We start from the raw sequence: 20,480 nt of genomic DNA on the forward strand, positions 1-20,480 counted from the left end.
AAATTGTCTGTCTAAGAATGCCGTAGATTGTCTGAAAATGTTGAAAATGATTTTAGATAGTCTTCAAATGATTAAAATTATCTGAAAACATTTTTGTGGCACAGCATTTTGAGTTCATCACTGTTATCATTATGAATGGTAAAATAAAATCTTTCACAAATTCTTTTGTTAAAAAAATCTATAATGTGTTTTAAAGTCTTTATGTGTCCTGTAAGCATGGTTTTAAATGGTCTGGGACTGTTTTAATTACTTTTATGCTGTTGTAATCATTTCTTTAAATTGTGACCTGATTCTCCGATATAAATAAAATTGCAATCGAGGCAGTTAATTTTACAGACCAAATTACTAAGGCGTTGAATGTTGAAAGAAGTTTTTAATTTATGTAGTTATTAATTTATTATTAGTGTTAGTTGTTGTGCTAAAGTTGTTTATAATATCAGAGTCCTGTTTCGTATTTTAGTTTTTTTTTTAAGGAAAAACAACTTTTTTGGTAACATTTTTCTTTGCAAAAAACTATTTCCTAAAAAAAAAACTATTTTATAAATCAGGACTCCGACTAGTTGTCGATTGTTTGAAATTGTTTTAGGTTGTGTGAAAACTTTGCAGACTCTCAGAAAATGCAGATTGTAAATTATCTGAAAATGTTGTAAATTATCTGAAAAAGTTTTAGATCGTCTGAGAATGTTGCAGATTGAAAATGTTATGAAATCTCTGAAAATGTTGTAGATTGCTTGATAATTGCTATATATTGTCTTAAAATGATTAAAATTGTGTGAAAATATTATGAAATTGTCTGAAAATATTGCAATTAGTCTGCAAACAATTGTAGATTTTCTGAAAATGTTGTGAATATCTGAAAACGTTGTAGATCGTCTGAGAATGTTGTAGATTGACTGAAAATGTAAATTGCCTTAAAATGTTGTAAATTGTATGAAGTTAATGTAGATTGTCTGAAAATTTTATGGAATCTTTGAAAATGTTAAAAATTGCCAGATGATCGTTGTATATTTTCCTAAGATGATTAAATTTGCCAGAAAATATTGTGAGATTGTCTGAAAAATTAGTCTGCAAACATTGTAGATTGTCTGAAAATGTTGTAGATTGTCTGAAAATATTGCAGATAGTCTAAAAATGTTGCAGATAGTCTGAGAATGTTGCAGACTGTCTGAAAATGTTGCCTTAGAATGTTGTAAATTGTATGACAGTACAGTAGATTGTCTGAAAATGTTGTAAATTATGTGAAAATACTGTAGATTGTCTGAAAATGATCCAGAATGTCTGAAAATAGAGATTGCCTAAAGTCATTAAAATGATCAAAATTGTCTGAAAATGGTGTAAATTGTCTGAAAAAGTTGTAAATTGTGTGAAAATACTGTAGGTTGGCTGAAAACATTGTATAGTGTCAAAAAATGTTACAGAATATCTGAAAATATTTTAGATAGTCTTAGAATGATTAAAATTGTCTGAATTAAACGGAAATAAACATTAAACATTGTAGATTGTGTGAGAATGTAGTAGATTGTCTGAAACGTTGAAAATTGTCTTAAAATGGCCAAAATTGTCTGAAAATATTTTTTGTAAATTGTCAGAAAACATTGTAAATTGTCTGAAAATCTTGCAGATTGTCTGAAAACATTGTATATTGTCTGAAAATGTCAAATTGTTTGAAAATACTGTAGGTCGTCTGAAAACATTGTATATTGTCTGAAAATGTTACAGATTGTCTGAAAATATTATAGATTGTCTGAGAACGTTGCAGATTATCTGAAAATTTTGTAAATTGTGTAAAAATAATCTGCATTCTCCAAAACTGCTTTTTTTCAAGGCAAAATAAATTTTGTACTACCAATCGATTTTTGCAGCTACCATGAGACACTTTAAAACTCCTTCTGTTTCCATTTAAAAATAATGTATAGCAATTGTAGTTGTACGTACAAAAAAACCTCCATATCAGTGTCCATTTGAAGAAAATAAATAAAAAAAATGACTCAAACCCAAAACAACATAATTTTGAAAATCTAATAACAGTAAAATTTTTCACTAATTAGGCAAAAAAAACGCAAAACAAAATGACGCAAAGTGAGTTACCTTTAATAGGAATTATCTCTAGACTCGTAAAACTTAATAAAGCTATGTATTTTGTGGATGCTAGTGAAATTTAATTAGAATTAAATTTACCTTAATAAAGTATAAAAAATATAAAAATTACTTCACAAACTTGAACTACCAAAAAGTTGTATTGAATCACCATCAACAACTTTTTCTATCACAAGAAAAATTTTTAAATTTCCTTTACCCTGTTGGATTATTAAAACGAAAGCTGGCACCAAAAGTCTTACTCCCCCAATCCTTAGCTTAAAATTAAATTATAACAATTAGAAACCCTTATATAAACGTTTTGGAAAGACTAACCTGAATATGATTTAATCTGTAATGAATAAAGTACAAAAAAAAAAAGGAAACTGATGTAAAACCAGTTTTCGGACACTTACCTGGTAGGTGGGTCTCTTACTAAAGTTAATTTGAAGGTTCCAGGCAAATCGGCAAAGAAGAAAAAGAAGTGGTGCTGGAGTATCTACAGGAGGACAACAACAGAGACGAAGGAGATTCTTAGTGGTGACGTGTTTTGCTGCGACTTCTATGGCGCTCTCGATGGGATGAACCTGAGGTAAAAGAAATAAATTAATAATAGTATTAATAGTATATTAAATTATTGATAAATTAAACTAGATGTATTGCACTCCTCAAGACCTTTGAAACAATACCCCACATGTCATAAAAACACAGTCTAAAATTTTTTGAAGTAAAACTTCTTTAGATTTATTTATTAAAATTCATAAAAAATACAATAAACTTATAAATGATAAGTCTATTACGTTTTAATTTATAAAATCGTATTCTACTCTTCAAGATCTTTGAAACGATACCCCACATGCCCTGAAAGCAAATTCTAAATATTTTGAAGTAAAACTTCTTTAGATTCCTTTACTAAAATTCATAAAAAATGCAATAAATGTATATATATATATGATAAGATATATTACATTTTAGTTTATAAAATCGTATGTTACTCTTCAAGACCTTTCAAATGATACCCCACAAGCTATAAAAACACAATCAAAACTATTTGAAGTAAAACTTCTTTAGGCTCGCTTAGTAAAAATGCTACGAAAATGCAAAATTTTAACAAATTAGGTGTTTTATACAAAGGTTTAGGTAAAACTTGAGACTTACTTCGTTCAGACTTGTAATCTCTCCGACTCCTGTCTCTCTCTCTCTCATAGTCATCCCGCTTCTCACGATTATTCCTTTTCTTGTCATCTCTATCAGACCTAAATAATAAACACAATAAAATTAATCCCAAAACAAGGCTCCAACTAAAACACTAATAATATAAAAAATTAACATATATTAATAACATTATTATTATAAATTATCACCTGTCTCTTTTCCTATCATCTCTCTCCTTCTCTCTAGACCTCTCCTTTTCCTTTCGCCTTCTTGTGTCCTTTTCTTCGTCTCGTTTCTTCTCTCTCTTCTTTCTCTCTTAAAGACTCTCGCTCCTTTTTACGCTCCTCAGTCAATTCTTCAACAGCTTCACGAAGGCGAGCATACCTAAATAATAAATAATAATAATAATAGTAATAATAATAAATGCATACATCATACATACATAGAAGTGAAGCTTCTTTAGACTCAAATTTAAAAATTAAAAATAGAGTGACATTTTCACACCAAATGGAAATTTAACACATATTTCACATTCGTTTCTTCAAGACCTTACAATTCTAAATTTTTTGAAGTACAACTTCTTTAGATTCGTTCACTAAAAGTCATAAAAGTATAAATGATAATGCCTATTATAACATTTTAATTCATAAAATTGAATTCTACTCTTCAAGGCCTTTCAAATGGTACCCCACATGCCCTAAAAACACATTCTAAATTTTTGAAGTAAAACTTCTTTAGATTCGTTCACTAAAATTCATAAAAGTACAAATGATAACGCTTATTATAATATTTTAATTTATAAGATTGAATTCTACTCTTCAAGGCCTTTTAAATGATATCCTACATGCCGTAAAAGCACATTCTAAATATTTTGAAGTAAAACTTCTTTAGATTCGTTTACTAAAATTCATAAAAAAAATAATAAACTTAAAAATAATAAGATCTATTATGTTTTTATTTCTAAAATCGTATTCTACTCTTCAAGACCTCTAAAACAATACGCTACATGCCATGAAAGCACATTCTAAATTTTATTAAGTAAAACTTCTTTAGATTCGTTTACAAAAATTTATAAAAAATGCAATAAATAATATCTATTATCACGTTTTTATGTATAAAATCGTATTCTACTCTTCAAGACATTTTAAATGATACCCCAAATGCCATGAAAGCACATTCTTAACTTTTTGAAGTGAAACTTCTTTAGATTTGTTTACTAAAATTCATAAAAAATGCAATAAATAATATCTATTATCACGTTTTTATATATAGAATCGTATTCTACTCTTCAAGACCTTTTAAATGATACGCCACATGCCATAAAAGCACATTCTTAACTTTTTAAAGTAAAACTTCTTTAGACTCGTTTACTAACATTCATGAAAGATGCAATAAAAAATATCTATTATCACGTTTCTAATTAATAAATTGAATTCTACTCTTCAAGGCCTTTTAAATGATACCCCACATGCCCTAAAAACACATTCTATATTTTTTGAAGTAAAACTTCTTTAGATTCGATTAATAACATTCATGAAAGATGCAATAAATAATATCTATTATCACGTTTTTATATATAAAATCGTATTCTACTCTTCAAGACCTTTCAAATGATACCCCACATGCCCTAAAAGCACATTCTTAACTTTTTGAAGTAAAACTTTTTCAGATTTGTTTACTAAAATTCATAAAAAAACCAATAAATAATATTTATTATCACGTTTTTATATATAGAATCGTATTCTACTCTTCAAGACCTTTTATATGATGCCCTAAAAGCAAATTCTAAATTGTTTTGAAGTAAAACTTCTTTAAACTTTTCAACAAAAAATTCACTAAAAGTGTATAAACACGTATATACATCTTATTAATAAGCCTATAAAGGGTGATGTTCTTAATATAGCTCTGTACGGATTAGAGACATGATTTCTCTATTTACCCCAAATGTTGTTTTCCCATTAAGTGGTCATCGATCCTCTGCTGGGCATCTCCGACAATCAAAAAGGCCCCACAAATAGTGCACACTTCCATTTGTTTTTCTTGTGCAGCCGCTAACTCTGCTGTCATACTCCAATGGCTAAAAAATAAGAATGAAGATATAATTAAAGATTTTATGAAACAAATAAATTAGAAGAAAGCACTAACAGACGAGTTATAAGTAAATAAACAAAAGTAAAATGCAATATTAAAACTTAAGAGGTCCTCATAAATACAATACTTTTGCTTGATATCAGGTTGCCTGAGGTAAGTAACAAACCTGAAACTTTTATAGTTATATGTAATTATTCAACGACCCGAAAGACCTTATTTAACTATATAATCAAAGAAGAAGTGATAACACTACAGCTTGATACAGTGCTGTCCAAGATAGAATGTGAATCTGCAACCTTGTGTGTGTTATTTTAAAAAATATTCCCATGGCAACCAAACATGCATGATAACTTTCAGAAAAATAAATAACTTTCTAGAAAAATAATAAGAATAAATAAATTTAGAAAAAAAAATAACTTTTTGAGTAGTGAATAAATTTAGAAAATCAAAAACATATTAAAAGTGATATATAATATATAGATAATAATAATAATAATAAGCAATTTTGAAAAAACAATAATAACTAGCTGTAAGTGGAATTCTGTCTTAAGGCAATTAAGGCATCGTGCCTTAAGGCAAATTGCTGGAACTTCCCGTACCAAATATCATTATTTTTTTTAAAAACGAATAGAATTTTTGAAAAAAAAATTACTTCGAAAAAATTGGATTTTTGAGAAACTAGGAATTTGACAAAAAATTACTTTTTTTGAAAAAAAATTTTTTTTTTTGAAAACAAAATTTTTTTGAAAAAAAAAAATGTTTTTTTCATTTTGACATACTTTGGAAATTCTGAACTGTTTTTCAAAGCAATCGTACTGCTTTATCTGCATAGAGACAAAATGTCAAAGCGCGCAACTGCCGCGCCGCCGTCTAACGGATAAGCATTGGTACGGAACCCATGAAAATGTAAAAAAAAATTATACTTATTGTTAAAATCTTTATAAAAGATCTGATAATTTGATGTGCATATGTCTAATGATCATTTTTGACCGCCAAATGGCATTTTTTTTTACTTTTTTCATTAGATCTCCGAAACCGCTAGACCTGCGTTCATGAAAATTTGATCAATTCTTCACCTTGTCAATACAAGTAAAATGTTTTTAGAATTATTAAAATCGGACGCTCCGTTCTTTTAAAAACTGAGTTACCGTTTTCGGCACTTTTTGCCCCGTATCTTTGGAACGGCTGGACCTGCCTTCGCCAAAAACTAATCAGCACGTCTCCTTATCAATACGAATCGAATGCTTTTTGAATTATTCAAATCGGTTGATCCGTGTTCCCGAAATCGTCGACGAAAATTTGTATCCGCACATACATACACACACGCACATACATACATACATACACACACACACACACACACACACACACACACACATACATCCATTTTTTCTAAGGTATGCCAAAATGTTCAGAAACCTCTGAAACGTAAAGATATATAAAAATTTTCATTTTCGATTTTTTTGCGATTACTATAACTTACCCTACGGGAAGTTAAATATAGTTTTAAAGAACTAAAAATGATATACATTTTTGAAAAAACGATAAAAAAATTAAAAAAAATTAATAGATAATAATATAACTGAATAATATAAAAAAAAAATCACAAAAATAATAACGATATATCTTTTTGTAATAATAATAAATTATAGTAATATAGTAATAAAAAAAATAGGGAAATAAAAATAATATAAGTTTTTGAAAATGTAAAATGAATAAACAATTTTAGAAAAATAGTAACAAACAACGTTTTAGGTATTAATAAATAAATTTAGAAAAATAAGATAATATAAATTTTAGAAGAAAAAATTATGAAAATAATATGCAATTTTGAAAAAAATAGTGATAAATAACTTTTTAGATAAATATAGTTTTAGAGAACTAAAAATGATATAAACTTTTAGAAAAAATAATATAAAAAGTAAAGAATAATTTCAGAAAAATAAGAATGATGTTTTTATAGAGCAAATAACAATAATATAAGTCTTTGGAAAAGTAAATAATAATAATAATAATTTATGAAAATAAGACAATAAAACTTTTTATAAAAAATTATAAAAGTAATTAGAAATTTTGAAAAAAATAGTAATAAATTACTTTAATTTTAGAGAAGTAAAAATGAGTTTTTTGGAAAAATAATGAACAATTTTAGAAAAGCAATGACTTTTTAGATAATAATAAACATTTTAGAGAAAGAAAAATAATAATTTTAGGCAAATAATGATAAATAATTTTTTAGATAATAAAAAATTATTTTAGCAAAAAATTATAATATAACTTTTTAGATAATAATAATTGAAAAAATAAATAAAAATAATATAACTTCTTCTAAACATAATAAAAATAATGAATAATTTAGAGAAATAATAATAATTAACATTTTAGAGAAAGAAAAATTATAGTTTTAGGAAAATAATAAATAATTTTTTAGATAATAATAAATAATTTTAGAAAAGAATTATAATTTAATTTTTAAGATTATAATAATTAAAAAAATAAATAAAAATAATATAACTTTTCTAAAAATAATAAAAATAATGTATAATTAAGAGCAATAATAATAAATAAAAATAATTAAAATTTTAGAGAAAGAAAAATTATTGTTTTAGGAAAATAATAATAAATAATTTTTTAGATAATAAATAACTTTAGATAAATAACTTTAGTAAAGAATTATAGTTTAACTTTTCAGATAATAATTAAAAAAATAAATAAATATATAACTTTTTCTAAAAATAATGAATAATTTTAGAAAAATTGTAATAAATTATAAAATAATAAATAATTGTACAGAAATAAAACTGAGATAACTTTTGGAAAAAATAAAAAATACAAAAAATAAATAATAAACAATAAAGAATATTAAATAATTTTTTAGATAATAATAAAGAATTTTAGATATAATTTCTTTGGAAAAATGATAATGACTACTAATTTTATAAAATATTTATGATATTTATTGTATTCAATTATTACCTATTATCATTCTGATTCAACAGCCCTTCTTTTTCCTCCTTTAGCGTATCGCAAAGCTTCATAAGCCCCTGCGCCTGTTCAACATCACCTCTCGTGCCTGCCGCTTCAGCCTCCCTCACCAACTGTGCAATCTTATCGGTCAACATATTGATCTGATCCTGATTGCGTTTAGTTTGTGCCGGGGTGATCTTTTCACCATCGGATTTATTCATGAGAGCCAATCTTTGTCTGCCTTTGACAATCTTGCGATCAACGTCCCCGATCATGTTTTGACAGAACCTGAGAAATTCGTCTTCGTAGAAGGTTTTTCTGTGGCTTGGTTTAGCGTTTTTGTAGAGTTTTTTGGCTTCTTCGTCGTGGATTTTGGGGCAGAGCCCTAAATCTGCACGGGTGTTTGTGAAGAGGTCGTGGGGGCAGAAACGGACTATGAAGTATTTGCAGTACTAGAAATAAAACAAGGGGGATTAGTGGATGGATGGATAGATTAATTATCTTGTGTCTATTTACCTCGGGGTCCTCCCAATTTAATTCTTTCCTCTTTTCTGTAGGATCGGCGTTTCGATTCCTTCCCATAAGTTCGTCCAAGAGAGCTCGAGCGGCATCACACATGATTAATTAATTTTTTGTTTGTTTTAGTCTTTCACATATATTTTAAAAATCGAATAATTAAACACAATGTTTGTTTAAGGTTTTTTATATTCAGTTCATTGACAATTGTTTGTTTTAAACACATAAATCGATAAAAATATTATCACGACTTTCGCACCAAAAATTATTCTAGCTGACGCATAAACATAGAGGACAAATGACAGATGTCATTTAGATATGACACTTATAAAGGCGAAGCACACAAAATGGACGCCGACATAGAGCTTAGGGTTCTGACACACTACTGTTTTTTAATTTACAACTAATTTTATAAAGTATTTATTCTATTCATTATTTCTATAAACTTAATCATAACTTAATAATTAAACTAGTGGGGTGTATGGCAACGTGCCTTAAGGCAAATTGCTGGAACTTCCCGTACCGTTATGAAATGTTCGAGGAATACTGAATGTTTTCAAATAGATCATTATAAATATTGTAGCATTGTCTAATATTTATAAGAATTATATAAACTGAATTGCAAAGTTGAAATTATTTGTGTAAAGTATATTAGAATTTTAGTCAGAATTAAAAATAAAATCTAAATTATTTTCGATATACAAAAAAAAACATTTTTTTTGAACAAAAAATGTTGAAACAAATTTTTTTTTTTCCAAAATCAATTATTTTGTTAAGACCAGCAGAAAGTTCTTTGAATCATTTAAATCGGACATTTAGCTCCTGCCTGCCTTTGCCAAAAACTAATGAACACTTCTCCCAATCATTACTAATTGAATGTTTTTTTCGATCATTCAATTCGGATGCTCCGTGCTCTCAGAAATTTGATTTCTATTTGCTACACTCTTTGCTCTTTATCTCCGTAACTGCTGAACTTGCCTTTGTCAAAAACTAATCAGCTCATCTCCCTATCAATAGGAATCGAATGTTTTTTGAACCATTCAAATCGGTTGATCCGTGCGCCCGAAAACATGATTGGAAATTTGTATCCATACATACATACACACACACACATCCATTTTTTCTGAGGTATGCCAAAATGTTCAGAAACCTTCAAAACGTCGAGAAATGTGAAAATTTTCAATTTCGATTTTCGGCCCATTACAATACCTTACCCTACGGGAAGTTAGAAATTAAAATAGCAACGTTTGTTAATAAAATATTTTTGAGATGACTAATCTACTAATCCTGCAATTTCATAACGAAAAGCTTTCACGACGTTTGGTTTTTTGTAACCCCTTTGGAACAGCTATTTCTGTTCTATATAAAATAATAAATACTACATTTAACGTAAAAATATCAAATATTTTGTATGAGACAATATTTATCTAAAAAATATAATTTTCTTTTAATTAAATAAGGGATCGTTCAAGTATTACGTAAGCAGATTTATTACAATTATTTACGCCCCCCATCCCCCTTGACAGCAAAAGTAAGCAAAACTCTTACCCACTACCCCCATGCTTACGTAAACATTTTGTAATTAATGTAAAGAAATAAAAATACTACCTATGACGTAATCATTATTCAGACTCCCCTGCCCCCCATGTCAACCCAAAATAAGCAAATCAACAATCTCCCCGCCCCCCCTATAGTGCTTACGTAATACTTGAACGGCCCCTAAGCTGTTGTTTTCAAAATATATAAAGACATTAATCCTTTAAATTTATATTTTATTTTTACTGAAGCGATCATTATATGATATTAAATATATGCATTATATTAATATCTCATGTATCATCTTTCTTGAACCATACATTAATCCTGACGATGTATTCATTCTAATCTTGCATGTTTGGCATCATTACTTATATTAGTTTCATAAAGTCCTGAGATTATTGTGGTAACATTGAAATGTTCATTGGAATCATCAAACGCTTCTATAAAATTTAACAAGCTATCATTGGATAGAAATTCAGTTACATGGTATGTAGAATCTTGGTCCAGAATAATTTTCTTTTCCTTGGCATCTTGATCAGCCACATTTAATATAGTATAAAATTGTATTGTACTTAACTTATTTAACAAATCTGCTCTTTCCACAAACGGTTTCAACTTTTCTGATATGACATCATTATATATAGGATAGCGCATGTAATAATCAAATTTTGCTACTCTTACAGATAATTTATTACTATGTATGTTGAAGTTGTTTGTAACTAATTCATATAGTGGAAGTCTATATTCAATTTCATCTGTTTTCATTTGAAGTATTTCATAATTACAGAAATGTTGATGCCATGATAATAATATGAAAGTAGTTCTACTCCCTTCTTTTAAAGAAGATAAGTCAATAACTTTATTAGAGTTTCTTAATAAAGTAAATTTAACCAACAAATGAGCGCATGCTAGATTACTTTCAGCATAATCTAATAATGATGAACCATCTACCAGGTCTATATCAGCTCCATATTCTAACAGTTCTTTTACTACTCCCAGATCTCTTTTTGCTTTGGGAAAGAAGCTTTTTTCTACAGCATAGCTCAGTGCGGTATGGCCTCCAGAGAATGTTGCATTTACATCAGCTCCGTGTTTCAGAAGCTCTCTGACTAATTCTAATTTCTTCCCTGATGTTATAGCAGTATGTAATGGAGTTTTTCCATACTTATCTTCTGCATTAACTTCAGCACCACCCAACAAAAGCTCTTTGGTGATTTCTACACTACTAGTAGCATGAAGTAACGTTTGTTCTTCCCATCCTATTTTAATATTAGCATCAGCACCTGCAGACAAAAGTGCTTTAACATTTTTTAAGTCATCTTTCAAGACTGCTTCTTCTAATTCTTTGTTAATAATAAACATTTTCATAAAATCCTTCTAAATTTTACTAGTTTGAAACAAAATTTTTATGTATTTTCTAGATCATGGCACCCTCGATAGCTCAAATATATCAAATATTCAAATATTATTGCCTAGGGTAACTTGGTTTGCTTAAGCTTAATTAATATTAATATTAAAATTAAAATTTAAATTAATTAATAATAATATTAATATTAACTAGTTGGTACTGGTGTTTTGCCTTGAGGCAAGTTACATGAACTTCCCGATATGTGTAAATAATCGACTTAATCAACAATAAACAAATTAATTTATGAGCGATTAGAAGTATTCCGAGAAGAAACTTTTTTCCAAATTACAAAAAAACGGCTCGGCTGATCGTCGCACAAAACTGAGAAACGATAATCCTCATCGAGATACATCGATTGGCTTTTAAATTTTTCAAATCTGTCCAGCCGTTTTTGAGAAAACGTCGATTTACGGCAAAAAATCTTGTCTTTTAAAAATGGCGCCTGGATCAGATAAAACCTTGGGCGACAGAAAGCCTAATCCGCCACTGCAATTAATATAATTAAATCTCATTTCGTAGGCCTATAATATTTTATATTTTTTTTAATATTTAATTTAATTACGCCCTCTATATTAATTTAATTTAATAAAGAAACCTAGTGCAAGTGGAACTTATCAACTAACTAAACCAATTTAGCAAAGCTTTCACCCATATATTAGTTTCGAGATTAGTCGCTTCTGGCGCTGATAGGATATATACTTTAAAATTTATTATTATATTATAATAATATAAATAAAGATTATTTATGAATTTGATATACTTTGCCTTCAATAAAAATTAACAATTATAAATATATCCAATTAGATATAAATGTTTATATAATTAATAATTAATAATTAATAAAAAACATGAAACATAGTTTATAATATATATTTAATTTTCGTTTTTTAAACTTTTTAATATAACATCGATTTGGTATTTTTATTGGGTATATTTTTTGTCACTTTTTGTATTTTTGCTATTAACGTCATTTTCATCATTGGGTCGTTTACATAAAAGCATTTACAACAATTACAAGATTAATATTTATAATATTATTTCACTATAGTTTACAGGTGATTTCCAAGTTTGTAAATAATTAAAAAAAATAATATCAAAAACAAGTAGTAGTATTTACAAGACAATTTGAAATTTATAAAATACTATGATGTGTATTTTCACAATTACTGCAATTAAAAACAAAGGTGATAGTTATTAACGTAACAGCTACGTAACATAACAGTAACTTTGTATTACTGATGCGTAAGTAACATGAACGTAACAAGTGCTTAACATGTTACCTAACTTTTAAAAATTTAATTTTAAATGGATTAGAATATATCGTTCCTAATTAAACATTATTTACAAACTTGATAATCACATTGATATTTGTTTTTATTTTGTTACATTAATGCTGGATATTCCTATCATATATATTACATTTAATATAAATTTGCTGTACAATAAAATAAATAAATAATAATTTAGAAAATTTTAGTATTTAAATTAAATATAAAATGTCTTAAGAAACAAATGGTTCGTACACAAAAATCTTTGTGAGAAGACTTTAGTTTGTCTTTAAAACATTTTTTATATTAAAACATAATAAATTACTTTTATAATATTATATACATATGATTTATATATAATTACAATATATTAATAATTATATATGTTACAATATATTTATTTATATTTACACAAAAAGCCTTTTTTACTTGGAATAGTTTTGCTATCACAGTTTCGATTAGCCGAGGCTTCATAACTCTTCCACAACATGGATAAAAAAATATAAGATTAAAAAAGACTCTTAGGCCATGTAGCAAACACGTATCTTTGATATTAATTTCTCAATTATTACGTAACTTTAATGTAACATTTGTTGCAGGTAAATTTTCGTCATTGTTTTAAAAATGTAGCAGTAAGATATCTTTAACGTTAATTAGTCAATTATTACGTAACTGTAACGTGGCATTTGTTACAGTTACGTTTTCATAACTGTTTTAAAAATGTAGAAGAAAGGTATCTTTACGTCAATTTCTCAATTATTACGTATTTGTAACGTAACATTTGTTGCAGTTAAATTTTCATCACTGTTTTAAGAGTGTAGCAATGAGGTATCTTTAACGTTAACTTCTCAATTGTTACGTAACTGTAACGTAACATTTGTTAGTGTTAAATTTTAATTACTGTTTTAAAAATGTAGCAGTAAGGTATCTTTAACGTTAATTTCTCAATTATTACGTAAGTGTAACGTAACATTTGTTACACTTAAATTTTCATGACTGTTTTAACAATGTAGCAGTAAGGTATCTTCAACGTTGATTTCTCAATTATTACGTAACTGTAACGTAACATTTGTTACAGTTAAATTTTCATCACTATTTTGAAAATGTAGCAGAAAGGTATCTTTAACGTTAATTAGTCAAGTACTACGTAACTGTAATGTAACATTTGTTACAGTTAAATTTTCATCACTGTTTTAAAAATGTAGCAGTAAGCTTTAACGTTAATTTTTTCAATTATTACATAACTGTAACGAAACATTTATTGCAGTTAAATTTTCATCACTGTTTTAAAAATGTAGCAGTAAGAAATCTGTAACGTTATTTTCTCAATTATTACGTACCTGTAACGTAACATTTGTTACAGTTAAATTTTAATCACTGTTTTAAAAATGTAGCAGTAAGGTATCTTTAACGTTTATTTCTCAATTATTACGTAACAGTAACGTAACATTAGTTACAATCAAATTTTCATCACTGTTTTAAAAATGTAGTAGTAGTAGTAAGGTATCTTGAACGTTAATTTCTCAATCATAACGTAACTGTAATGTAACATTTGTCACAGTTAAATTTTCATCACTGTTTTAAAAATGTAGCAGTAAGGTTTTAAAAATATAGCAGTAACATTAATTGCTCAATTTTTACGTAACTACAACGCAACATTTATTACGTTACAAGTAACTTTGTAATAAATGATAAGATTAAATTACATGCTTATTACGTTATATGTACGTACCTGTTACTTAACTAAAACTATTGAATACCATTCTAGTAATGTTTCAAACCACGTTGTAGAAGAGTTGACTATTAATTATAAACATATTTTTGTGACTTTATAATTTTCTGACTAGATTAAATTACTAACACATTCAATATATACTTAACATTATTTAATTTACACATTGTCTTCATCGACCAAATGACTCAACTCCAATCATATTTTTCCAATATGGCACATCCGATACTAATTATCAAAATGATTGTTTAAAACTAATTGTTGTTACACGTCACTTTTTTTTCTCAAATACAATATTGCACTATAAACAGATATTAATTTTTTTTTGAGAATGTATACATTTACAAAAATTCTCATACGTTTAGTGATATGATGTAACATTTGGTTAAATATATATACACTGTTGGGAGTACAATAATAAATTTATATTATTTTTTTAAAATTTATTTACAAATTTTGGGACGATATTATATCAAAGAACATATTTTTTATTCATTCATATCATTTTATCTTCTAGTAAAACTTCTAATGCGCATTTCAACGAGTTTGGAGAAAATATGTAGTTTAGAAGTTTCACTTCAAACCCGCAGAGAAATTCCATGAATTACTATTTTAATGTTTGGGACAATACCAAAACAAATGTACTCGTCGGAGGATCTTAAAAAATCCTTAAATTTGTAAAAATTTTGCAAAAAATTTAAGAAAATTTCTATTCTTGGCTCATACCACCAACACCAATTGTCCCAACTAACCCAAAACAAATCATTCCCTCAAAACCAACTCAAGCAACTTCATCTATCATCATTTTTCCTATTCAGTACCACATTTTCTCTCCTCTCCGTCATGGGGGCTCCTAAATTTCAGGTTCCCATTGTGAAACCCCCCCCCCCCGACCGATAAAAGTCGGAACTGCCAGCTTTCGCGTATTGAAGATACGAACACATGTGATGGTGATGATGTGTGAAGCAAATTTTTTGTAAACTTCACAAATTCAATGCTACGCTATATACATTTATTTTACTTGACTCATGCTACCAACTCCAATTGTACCGACTAACCCAAAACAAATCGTTCCTCACACGCACCCAAGAACATGTACCTACCATCCCTTTTCCTATTCATTACCACATTTCTCTCCTCTCCGCCATGGGGGCTCCTAATTTCGAGGTTTCCATTGTGGGAAAACCCCCCGACCGATATGATATGAAGTCGGAGCTGCCATCTTTCGGTCGTCACGCCGCGTAGTGAGGATACGAACCCAAGTGATGGTGATGGTTTGTGAGGCAACGTGCGACGCGACGTGGTGCGTCATACTGGGGGGCGCGTAGAGGCTGCCTGCGCCCCCGGGAGTTCCCCAGTTGCCCCATGAGGCCGAAGGAAAAATAGAAGCTGGAAGAAAAAATAGTAAATTATAAAATATAATTTAAATATTTTTATACAATTAGCCTGATGACTTTTATTATGCATTTGTTTATTAAATCCCTTGTAACTTCTAAACCATTCGTTTAATATGAATGATGTGTTTGGGAAATTTTTATAAAACTAAATAATTTACAATACTGTTTATTATTATAAAGCCGTACAGCAACTCGGTATACATTAAAATTGTTTTTGAACTTGAATGATTATATTAAATCAGGAATGCACCTTTGTACATTTATTTACTACATCTCTTATAACTTTTAAACCATTCGATTAATATGAATGATGTATAAGACAAATTTGTTCAAAATTTGTATATATTACTATATATCTCTACAACAACTCAGTATATTCATAAATCGTAATTAAAAATTAAGAAAATAATTAATTGATGGTAAGATATAATGTATTAACCCTTTCCACTCTCGAATTGCGAGATTTATATGAATTTTGTCGCGGCATCCGAGTGCATAGGGTTCAAATATCCCATTAACAAGTTCAGTCTTTGAACCATACACCACTAGTTCCAAACAAAAACTAAAATATCAATCAAAAAACTCTAAAAGCTATTTACAATATAAAATACAAATCGACAGGTCAATATTGATAGAGAACTCGAAACCGCCACTTTGTCTGGCGGTGACATGAATTTATTCAAAAGCAGAGATATACATTCATATATATATATATATATATATATATATATATATCGTTTTGAAAAGCTTTCAGTAGCCCCAATCGTCCCGCGGAAGTGCAAGGGAGCACCCCTTCCCCCAAGATACTTGAGCCACTTTCAGGTCTCAAGTAGTCTAATCTTCGATTTTCGCGCCCCATTTAGGATTTTCTAACCCATCACATCGATATCATTATATATATATATATATATATATATATATAACAAATGTATTCTGAGTGGATAATAGATGTTAATTTGGAAATATGAACAAACAACACTCTTTTTTGCACTAATTTATTAAATAATAATTTTCACAAACGTTTCGAGACTAGGTTTGTCTCATCATCAGTGTGTTATAATTTAAAATTTAAAATATGAAAACCTAAATTAGCATTATGTGTTATCCATTACAAGTCGCTCGATATACTATCTTCTGCCACACCAACGATCGTCGACGTTCGGCTGATCATTTCTAAAACTAATCAACGCGAGTCTTTAACGAGTTTCAACGATAGGCTTTAAAATTTTTAAAATCGGTTCAGTCATTTTTACATAAATCTCAGAGATAACTTTTCCCCAATTTCTTCTCAAACATTTAAAAATGTCTTAACCCTTTCCTTGCGGATGCTACCGCTCCGTCGGCAAAATTCAAATAAATCTCGCAATTCGCAAGTGAAAAGGGTTAAAATTATCAAGTCGGATTTTAATAACAATCTTTTCCTTCCTTACCTCCAGCCGCCCCCATCCCGTGATGATGATGATGCCCCCCAAGTCCCAGCCCCAGCTTTCCCGCCGCCGCTCCGACAGCCCCAGCACCCGAACCTCCATTCCCCGAGTGGTGCTGGTGGTAGACACCAGCCGCTGTACCTGCCGCCGCCGCCGCGTTTCCGTACACGTGGTGGTGATAAGAAAACAGGGCTGCATCCGTGTACTTGTTGTAGGCGTCCGCCGACGAAGCTGGACCACCGGCGGACACGGGCTGAGTGGCAGCAGCTAAACCTTGGAAGTCGAACTTGTAGGCGTACCTCTTGCCGTGCACCTTGGTCATTATGTTGTTGTCGTAGTAGTACCTGGGTAAAAGATATAGATGGTAAATGGATCAGAGATGTGGACTGTACTGACTAATAAATTGGATTTGCAAGAGATAAATTGAGATCTGCGCGAATCAGAGTCACAGAGACGCTAAGAAAGACTGGCAACAGCTACCTGGAGAGTTGCCAAAAAGGGTGGTAGACGAAAGAAAACTACTGATAATCATAAAAAGAAAAGGAAACTGGCCGGACTCATGCGCTTGCTACTCGACGTCGTCTAAGATAAAATAAAAGGACAAAAAGGACTAGAAAGAAGAAGAATGCTGATGGTTGGCATATCGATTGAAAAAAGAATTCCACTGACAAAGTACACTGACAAAGTCCACTTACAAACAAAAGCTCTTTATGGATCAGAGACACAGACTCTCAATAAAGAGATAGATAAATACACACTACTGATAAACAATATCAATTAAAAAAATGAAAAAAATTCCACTGACAAAGTCCACTCACAAACAAAAGCTCTTTATGGATCAAAGACACGGACTCTCAACTAAAGAGATAAAAAAATACATACTACTGATAAACAAAATCGAATAAAAAAAATAAAAAGAATTCCACTGACAAAGTTCATTTACAAACAAAAGCTCTTCATGGATCAGAGACACGGACTCTCAACTAAAGAGATAAAAAAATACATACTACTGATAAACAATATCAATTAAAAAAAATAAATAAAATTCCACTGACAAAGTCCACTTATAAACAAAAGTTCTTTATGGATCAGAGACACGAACTCTCAACTGAAGAGATAAAAAAAATACATACTACTGATAAACAATGTTAATTAAAAAAAAAAATAAAAAGAATTCCACTGACAAAGTTCACTTACAAACAAAAGCTTTTTATGGATCAGAGACACGGACTCTCGATAAAAACATAAATAAATACATACTACTGATAAACAATATCAATTAAAAAAATAAAAAGAATTTCACTGACAAAGTCCACTTACAAACAAAAGCTCTTTATGGATCAGAGACACGGACTCTCAATAAAGAGATAAATAAATACATACTACTGATAAACAATCTCGATTGAAAGAATGAAAGTGAATTCCACTGACAAAGTCCATTTACTAACAAAAGCTCTTTATGGATCAGAGACACGGACTCTCAACTAAAGAGATAAGAAAATACATACTACAGATAAACAATATCAATTAAAAAAAATAAAAAGAATTCCACTGACAAAGTTCACTTACAAACAAAAGCTCTTTATGGATCAGAGACACGGACTCTCAAACAAAAGAGATAAAAAATACATACTACTGATAAACAATATCAATTGAAAAAATAAAAAGATTTCCACTGACAAAGTCCACTTACAAACAAAAGCTCTTTATGGATCAGAGACACAGACTCTCAACTAAAGAGAGTAAAAAATACATACTACTTGTAAACAATATCAATTAAAAAAAATAAAAAAAATTCCACTGACAAAGTCCACTTACAAACAAAAGCTCTTTATGGATCAGAGACACGGACTTTCAACTGAAGAGATGAAAAAAATACATACTGCTTATAAACAATATCAATTAATGAAAATAAAAAGAATTCCACTGACAAAGTCCACTTACAAACAAAAGCTCTTTATGGATCAGAGACACGGACTCTCAACTAAAGAGAGTAAAAAATACATACTACTTGTAAACAATATCAATTAAAAAAAATTAAAAAAATTCCACTGACAAAGTCCACTTACAAACAAAAGCTCTTTATGGATCAGAGACACGGACTCTCAACTGAAGAGATGAAAAAAATACATACTGCTTATAAACAATATCAATTAATGAAAATAAAAAGAATTCCACTGACAAAGTCCACTTACAAACAAAAGCTCTTTATGGATCAGAGACACGGACTCTCAACTAAAGAGATAAAAAAATACATACTACTCTTTATGGATCAGATACACGGACTGTCGATTGATACAACAAAAATAAACTCTACTGACAAGAAAAAAATCTTTATGAATCAGAGATTCCCAATACAGAAAAAAACATGATTCTTATTATCTAGTAATTTTGAAACCATTCAGTTAGTATGAATGTGGCAACACTTTTCCTCATGCCCTAGTATTTCCCTCTACTCCCAAAAGAGGGCTTTTCGATATTTCCTTTGATTATAATTACGACGACTGAGGGTTGGGTGCTCTAATGGGTTCGTTAGTGTTCTCGTGATTGCTCATTGATTAGATTTGCCCAGCCCTGATTTTTGGGGAAGGAAATAGAATTCTGAGAAAGGGGATACATGTACATACATACTAGCGACTTTTTGTGTATTTATACATATGCATACACACATAAACACATGTAATATGTGTATAAAGTGTAGAGACAGAGTGAAGGGAGGAATAAAAATTTTATTGGCATCGATGTTGCATGATGTCACTGTGGTACAAATTTTTGTTTTATGTGCGATAACTTGGAATCGCGTGATGCTATTGGTTTGGTGTTTTGGGATAAAATTTAGCCAAAAGTTTAGGCTTCATTTTTGTTTTAAAATTTTTGTTGCAGAATTTTTAGTTTAGGTGTTAC

At 29.2% G+C, this 20,480-nt stretch overlaps 1 protein-coding gene across 1 annotated transcript in view; it reads right to left on the minus strand.

Moving 5' to 3' along the window:
- The window catches only part of LOC113374471 (luc7-like protein 3), a 16,760-nt gene extending 7,701 nt beyond the window's left edge, over positions 1–9,059 (minus strand). Inside the window, 7 exon segments of the mRNA XM_026614506.1 lie at positions 2,297–2,354; positions 2,613–2,663; positions 3,235–3,385; positions 3,480–3,615; positions 5,171–5,308; positions 8,299–8,741; positions 8,806–9,059. Coding sequence (XP_026470291.1) covers positions 2,297–2,354; positions 2,613–2,663; positions 3,235–3,385; positions 3,480–3,615; positions 5,171–5,308; positions 8,299–8,741; positions 8,806–8,907 — 1,079 coding nt within the window. The 5' untranslated portion in view covers positions 8,908–9,059.
- Between the last annotated feature and the right edge of the window lie 11,421 nt (positions 9,060–20,480).

Source organism: Ctenocephalides felis, unplaced genomic scaffold (genome assembly GCF_003426905.1).
Source record: "Ctenocephalides felis isolate EL2017-DRISC unplaced genomic scaffold, ASM342690v1 CF-g0.4_SCAFFOLD_01833, whole genome shotgun sequence".
Taxonomy (NCBI): domain Eukaryota; kingdom Metazoa; phylum Arthropoda; class Insecta; order Siphonaptera; family Pulicidae; genus Ctenocephalides; species Ctenocephalides felis.